This window comes from Anguilla anguilla, chromosome 2, assembly GCF_013347855.1.
Source record: "Anguilla anguilla isolate fAngAng1 chromosome 2, fAngAng1.pri, whole genome shotgun sequence".
Taxonomy (NCBI): Eukaryota; Metazoa; Chordata; class Actinopteri; order Anguilliformes; family Anguillidae; genus Anguilla; species Anguilla anguilla.
Window position 1 is genome coordinate 64098714 of NC_049202.1, and position 7500 is coordinate 64106213.

At 50.4% G+C, this 7500-nt stretch overlaps 1 protein-coding gene across 17 annotated transcripts in view; it reads left to right on the top strand.

Moving 5' to 3' along the window:
• The window catches only part of cacna1ab (calcium channel, voltage-dependent, P/Q type, alpha 1A subunit, b), a 154991-nt gene that overhangs the window by 138139 nt on the left and 9352 nt on the right, over positions 1-7500 (top strand). For 13 of the 17 annotated variants that reach the window (XM_035405737.1, XM_035405745.1, XM_035405739.1 and 10 more), the window contains 3 exons: positions 2836-2945; positions 3597-3732; positions 4673-4786. In XM_035405737.1, the coding sequence (XP_035261628.1) occupies positions 2836-2945; positions 3597-3732; positions 4673-4786 (360 nt within the window). The remainder of the gene's footprint in view (positions 1-2835; positions 2946-3596; positions 3733-4672; positions 4787-7500) is intronic. The other 4 variants (XM_035405748.1, XM_035405749.1, XM_035405751.1 and 1 more) reach the window with 2 other exon arrangements.

Sequence of the window (7500 nt, forward strand, 5' to 3'; positions counted from 1 at the left end):
ACACCATTACATGTTAGCTACCTGTAACCCCCCATTGAGCTATAATATAGAAACTAGTTAGCTAGCAAGCAAACTAGTGAATATTTTCGGGTGCTTTGAGCTTATCCAACAAAGATGCAATGAGCTGGAGGCTACTATCATAATAAGATCAGTATTTGCTGCATTGTATAGCTTAGCTGCACCTTAGCTGGCAGGGTTCTGTGGCACTTCGTGAAGCAGTGCTGTGGGTCTGTAGCTATGGCTCAATCAAAGACTGAGCCCTGGGTGGGATTGGTTCAGAGTGCCTGGTGGAGCCCACCCCAGACTCCACAGACTTCACCTCCCATATGCACTCTTCTTTAGCCCCATTCTGTGCACTCCAGTTCTTTCGTATCCTCGTCTACAGTGCTTCCCCATTCCTTACCGTTCATTACATCAGCCGAGCTACGCTTTGCTTCCCTTCCTCTCTTCCTCTTCTTCCTCTCCCCCTCCTCCTCCTCCTCCTCCTCCCCAGCTCCGCTCGGATCGTTGGAGTTGGGTGAGGTGGAATTTTCTGAATATGACAGTGGCCCCCAGTGGACAATCAGTGTAACTGCAGCCGCCTGTGCCTAATTTTGCTGACAGCTCCCTGCTTTTGTCATTTCAGCATGATGTACTGCTACAGCAGAGATGGGTTTTCATGTGTTCAAGTGGTTATTGTACTGCTGCAGACTAAGAATAGTAACAGAATTATGATAATAAATGGTGACAGAGAAATTAAATCCACAGTCATTTTTCACTCCCCTATGTACAGTGCCGAGGATGTCTGTCACAACTGAGGATGGAGGTGTTTGCATGGTATTAGATGGTGGGAAGGTATGGGGGGAGGGTTCAGCAGAGTGGAATGGGGTTTGAATGGTGAATGTAGAGGGGTGTACTGTATGTATTGTTACCTAGAAAAAAACGGAACTAACACAACATGGCTCTTGTCGTCTGTGACCACATTACCGCCCCCCCCCCCCCGCCCCCCCGTATGCAGTACAGGTTTGGGGTCAGATCCATTTCAGTTCAGACAGTTCAGGAAATCATTTGAAACACAATTCAGGGAGTGAAAAACACCCCATGATCAGGGATGGGCAAAGAAACATGAAAATTTATTTTGGCCTCCCAAACATTTATCCATAAACTACAATCAAACTGGTGAAAAGGCTGCATTGCATATTTTAAAACACATATTTTAAGAACATGCATACGAAAGACTCCCTGTCTCTGCACACATAGTTCTGTGGAGAGATTTCAGCCCGTGAATTAAGCATCAGTTCATTTTCTGAACTGACTGAGGTGAAAGGAACTGAAACACTGATACCATGCCAACTGTTCATTCATCTCTTTAAGGGCTGTGTCCACAGCCCCTGTGCTGTGATGTCATCCATGGCTTCAGTATCAGATGAATTAAATCTCAGTAAGGGCCCCCCCCTTGTTCTGTGGGGGGCTCACACAGAACAAGGGAGCGTACCGTAAATCCTGATAGCGAGGATGCAGGTTTTACATAACTTTTTGGGTTATCTATAAAAGCTTTTTTTTTCATATTAAAAAAATGCCATGTTTGATACCTTTTCACAATGGCATTTTAGTTGCACTACCAATTCAATGTGTTTGCATTGTGTAATTGCTCCTCTATTTAAGTTTTACAGTGGTGTGATACACTTTGTAGCCACCAGGGTACAGTACATGTGGACTTTTGGAGCTGTGGACACCCCTTGTGTGGGTATTAAAGGGATGAATGACGAATGGGAATGCACTGGGCATTTTGGATGGACCCCCTGCCCGTCCCCCGTCCCCCCCCCACCCCCCCATCTCGCCTGGACAGCCCATTTCCATGTGGTCTCATGCAGGAGGCCCCGATGCCCCTGACTGCAGTGCTGGGTCCCGTTGCACCCTGTGTTCCTGTCATTCTCTTTTTTTTCCCCCTTCAGCAGTTCCCGTTCTTCATTTTCTACTTTTCACCCTTCCATCTCAGTTTTCATTTCCCTCTCTCCCCATCTCCTCTTGTGGTGCTTTCTGTCTGTTTCGTTCCCTATTTTCTCTTTTCTGTGTCAAGGACTGTGTAACTTTGCATTTGGTTACACCCCCTCTGTATCGCATTGGCTTAAAGACTAACCTGACCTGTGTTTGAATCACGATCAGTCAGTCCCGCCTCATTTGATTGGTCAGTGTACGTCGGTTGCTGATGTTCTAACCATGATTTTTTTCCCCCCATGCATGCTGTTTGACTCTGCCTGGCCTGTGTGTTGGGTCAGTTGGTTGGTCGACTGTTTGATTGGTTGGTTTGGTGTTGGTGTCTCCTGGTGTATCCGCTGGGCTGCTGAGGTCTGGAGGGTGCTGGGCTCTGGGTTTGCATAAGATGGATGACAGTGTCATTCAGCTGATTGCAATGGAGTTGCAATCTCTGTTCCAGTAGAATTGTATTGTATTGTAATTGATTGTCACTCAGTCCATGTCCAATATCAGTTGGTGAGTGTCTGTCAAATATCAAATCAGCTAATGTAATTTCTTGGTTAAATTGTCACCCACCCAAGGCATGGAAGACCTCAGTGTAGCATGAACTGGTTAATTCCATCCAATTACTGGTAAGCAGGGTACAAATGAATGATCCACTGGCACCCACCAGACAGCACAGCCCCAAGAACTGCATTCCGAGACAAATGAATGATACATGGTAAAGGACTTCATTTCCCAGAATGCCTCCGGAGTGACCCTTTCCTTTCTCTTGTCTGCCGTTTGGAGCCGTTCCATGTTCTCACACCGGATGTTGTGCCTCCGTTTTCCCAGTAGTCTATGTGATACCAGCCGCAGGCCATGTTGTATCTCACACAGAATCGAACGCCATTAATGTTTCAGCGCATGGAGCCCCCTTCCCCGACCCAGGACGGTGGGCAGGGGGTCTGCAGTCTCCCAGAGCCACAGCAGGCACCCGTCAATGATGTGTGAGTTTCTCACACCTGATCTCTCTCCATTCAAAATGCTTTATTGGAATGTCTCTTTCTCTATCTCTCTCTCTCATACGATCAAAAATAATTACACTGAATAATGTTACTGAACAAACTGATTCAATAGACTAGCAGTAATTACCTAATCACACGTAGAGAATAAAAGAGTTGCACAGTTACTGATGAATGTAGAGTCTCTCCCTGTCCCTCAGGCTGCGGCACACTACACAGTTTTCCCTCTTAAAAAGGGAAGTTGTTTCTGATTTTGAAGATTTGTTGTTTTTTTTAACCCCAGTTAGAAAAAAAAATTGGAGTAATATTTTTCTCAAATTGTTCTGTATTTCTCACAGCTTGTAAGAAGCAAAAAAAAAAAAAAAGAAGTAGAAAGTGTAGCTCTGTTTGCACTGCTCCCTGAGTGCAGTGGGAGTACAGTCCTCTGTGAGCGGCCAGGCCTGCCTGTGTCTGCCTGTGTCTGCCCTTTTCAATGGCCAGGCTGTGCTCACCTGTACCTGTCCGTTGTCTCTCCCTCACTTTACCAAGTTTCAGCTCAGTTTAATGCATTGCTAAAGCGGGGAGAGGGGTGTGTGTTTTGATGGTACGTGTTGCGGAGGGGGGGGGGCGCTATCGCTGACTGGGTCTGTCTCTCAGTCCCCTGGAGGGGGGGATGACGGGGAGCCAGTCCTGGGTGACCACGCGGGCGCAGGAGATGTTCCAGAAGACGGGGAACTGGAGTCCGGACAGACCACCCCCGGACGATCTGCACGACAACCGTCACAACCCGCAGGTATCCAGGCACGCTCGCGCACCGCTCTGAACTTTCGCACTGGGGCTCGCTATTAAATCCTCCATCTGTAGTGCAACACATTAATGCAAGTTAAAGGTGTTTTCCTCCAACTCAATGTCTGCGTAGACCAGGTAGGCCTGTATGGACCCTGAGTAGATAAATGGCTACGTGTACTGCCTCAGATGTGATGTGTTGTTACTCTGCTTCTGCTCAAGCCCCACCCGTTTCACTTCCCGTTGGCCAGACACCGGCCAGGTCCGGACCCCGTCGTCTCCCCTCCACCGATTCCCCGGCACTGCGTGCGTCACTTTGTCCTCACTCTCGTTTGCTCACTCTCTTCCTCTCTCTCTCTCTCATCGGCCACACTCTCACCGTCCTCCGAGTTCATCTCATGCCCAGTCACCAGTCTCCCGCTCATTCTCTCTCTCTCTCTCTCATTGTCTCTCGCTGTCTCTCTCTCTGTAGCCCCAGTCCCAGTGGACTCTCATCTCAGTGTGGGCACAGTGGAGACAGCATGCCGTAAATTCCACGCGTACAAATGATGCCGCAGTGTCAATGGCCCCAATTCAGTAAAGCAATTAACTGCAGTGTCTTTGAACAGTGAGCGGCAGGGAGCTGGGATTTGGGTTTCCTTCCTCTCTGGGAATTGAATTCCTCTGATCGGCTCATGAGCTCTTATCTTATCTTGACATGCGTGTCTGTCGGGGCGGGGAACACGTTAGCTGTCAGCGTACGCTGCAGCGCCCCCTGGAGTGCAGTTCCCCTCCGTCCCCTGCAGTGAGGGCCTGAGCACACAGAGCTCTGGCAGAGTAGCTTTACTCAGCAGTGAGCGTGAGAAGGCGGGCCTGTCTCTCTGGCCCCGCCCACACCCAGGCCCCGCCCGCTCCGGTGCCCCGCCCAGGCCGGCAGCGTGTCACAGCCTCTCACTGTGTTTCCGCAGACGGTAGAGATGAGAAAGATGGGGAGGGACGGTCGGTCGGACAGTGGGCTCTGTCTCCCCATGGAAGCGCATGGGAGGGCCGTTTCCATGCCCGGCCTGTCAGCCGACAACCAAGTGAGCACCTCCACCCTCTCACAACCCCGCCCGTCCACCCCAACCCCAACCCCAACCCCCGCCTCTCTGTTCCTCTCTCTCTTTCCTCTTCTCCCCCCCCCCCCCCCCCCCCTCCATCGCATCCCACCCACGGCCCTACCACTCCGCCTCCCATTCCAACCTGATCGCTCCGCACCCCAACGGCTGCCTAAAAGGGACGTTTCCCCACACTGCCACACCTTTAACGACCACTCTATATTTACCATGGTTAGCCAGGGCTCTTGGATTTTTTTCCACTTTTGGAAGATTTTGGTAGTTTGTGCCCCCCACTACCCCCCCCATATATTTGGTCTAGGGGTTAGGGTGGTGTGGGACAGGGTCTCTGAGCATCTCTCCAGTCCTTCCTGCTGTCAAGTTTGGACTAATAGGACCCTGCAGTCTCTTTTTCTTTATGGAAAAGCATGGGGGGGGTTAGTAGAACAAACCCCATTGGCCTGTCTTTCGGATGGAGACGGTGCGGAGAGCGTGACTCGTCCAGGTGAAGTGGGAGGGCAGACTGTGGTGTCCCACCACAGACCAGCCCCACCCTGCCCCCCATACCCTATTCCTGTCTGTGGTTCCCCCAGTTCCACCTGTATGCAGTACCATTCTCACATGAGCTATATCCCAGTGAGGGCTGTGGTCACACACACACGCATTTACAAACACACGGACATATGCACATACACATACACATGCACGCCTGCACACACAAAAAAACGCACACATATACACATGCACGCATGCACACACACACACACACACGAAGACAAAAGCACACACATGCATGTACATGCATGAGCGCACACACAGTCACTATTGCAGTGTCTCCTTTAACTCCCTCCCTTGCTCAAATTCCAAAATCTCTGCATAATCTACCCCCTTTTGCTCTTGGTCTCTCCTGCTCTCTGTCAGTTACTCTTGCCCTCCGGGTGTATCTGTGTGTTGTGGCTTCAGAAATGATGTCCATCAATTACAGGTGTTTGCCTCAGCAGGTGTGGAACTGGTTCATACAGGCAATGCAACCCATATGTCCCCACCAGTTTTGATATTCAGTGGTGCTGTACCTGCTTCTTTTGCTGCCAAAATGAGAATCTCTGTGGAACCCTTCCTCTGATAGTCACTGGTCCAGCTTATGCTCACAACTGCAGACACAGATCCCCTTTAGAGTCTGAAGCTGTGGCATAACTATTTCTGAAAGGCTCACACAAATATCACGAGTGCCCTGTGCAGACTTAAGTCTGAGACTCTGTGTGTGTGTGTGTGTGTGTGTGTGTGTGTGTGCGTGTGCTTTTGTGTGTGTTGATGTGTGTTCCTTACCCTCTTCACCCTGTGACAGCCTGCTTCTCTTACACTGCCTCTGCTTCTCAGTGTGTGTACTCTGCTATGGTAAGTGTCTCTCTCTGTCTTTCCTTTCTCTTTCCTTCTTTATCTGTCTAGCTCTTGCACACACTCATTCACGCACATCCTCTCTCTTTCTATGTGGATCTATCTACTGTGTCTGTGTCTAACAGGGATCTCTCTTCTTCTCTTTCACTCCCTTTTTATTTTTAATCCCCTCTTATCTTCTCCTCACTCCTGTTTCTCCTGATGGCTCTTCCTGCCCATCTTCCTTCTCCCCTCTTTTTTGACTCTTCTCCCTTCCCTCTCTTATTCCTTCCTTCTCTCCTCACATGTTATTCCCTTCATTTCCCTTGACCCCTCACTTTGCCCCTTCCCTCTCCCCAAACCCCTCCGTTTGCTCCTCCTCTTTCCCCCCTTACCCCTTTCTCTGCTCCTCCCCTCTCCCCCTAACCCCTCCCTCTGCCTCCCCCCCGACCCATCCCTCTGCCCCTCCCCTGTCCCAATGACCCCTCCCTCTGCCCCTCCCCTCTCTCTCTGCCCCTCCCCCTGACCCCTCCCTCTGCCTGTCCTCTCTCTTCATGACCTCTTGTTCTGCCCCTCCCTCTGGCCCCTCCCTCTGCCCCTGGTGGCTGTGTCCTGGTTCTCTGGCTGTGTCCCCTGTACTGTGCTGTATGCGTGTGCTGCCTGCCTGCCTGCTCTGCAGCGGAGGAAAGGGAGGCCTCGAGGACATAACCTCAGTGTATGTACCCTGTCCCCAGCCTCCCTCCTGGTCTGTCTTCCTCTCTCTCTCTCTTTCTCTCTCAGTATCTCTCTCTCTCTCTCGGTCTCTCTATTCCTGTGTATCTCTGTCTGTATGTCTTCTTTCTTTCCTCCTCCACCTCTCTGCTGTTTTTCTGTCTTCTATTGCTGACTGCCCAGCTGCTGTTTTCCTTTGGTCTTCAGTGCACCTGTCTTCTCCTCAGCCGTTGTCTTACTCTTTGCCCTCATTGCCTGGAGAGAAAGCAGAGAGGCTGCTGTTTATTCTTTCCCCGTACAGTCTGCTTTAATATAACTGCAAAAATGTAATTAAACACAAGTAAACCAATGGGATCAGAGTCCGCTAACAGCAGCGACTGGGCAAACATGGAGCTCTTTACACTCATAAACTCTGAGACCTGCTGTGCTGACACACTGTGGAAGGAGAAGCGCTTTCCCCTTCCCATCATCCTCTCTGTTTTCCACATGCACTGCGCTGACTGCCTGCCTTGTCACCTGCATCAGTTCTGCTGTAGCTGCGCTTTGTGTTCCTTTGAATGCATGATATGGAGTGCATGTGACACGGTGTCCATTTGGGCGGGGGTGAGCCTGCCCGT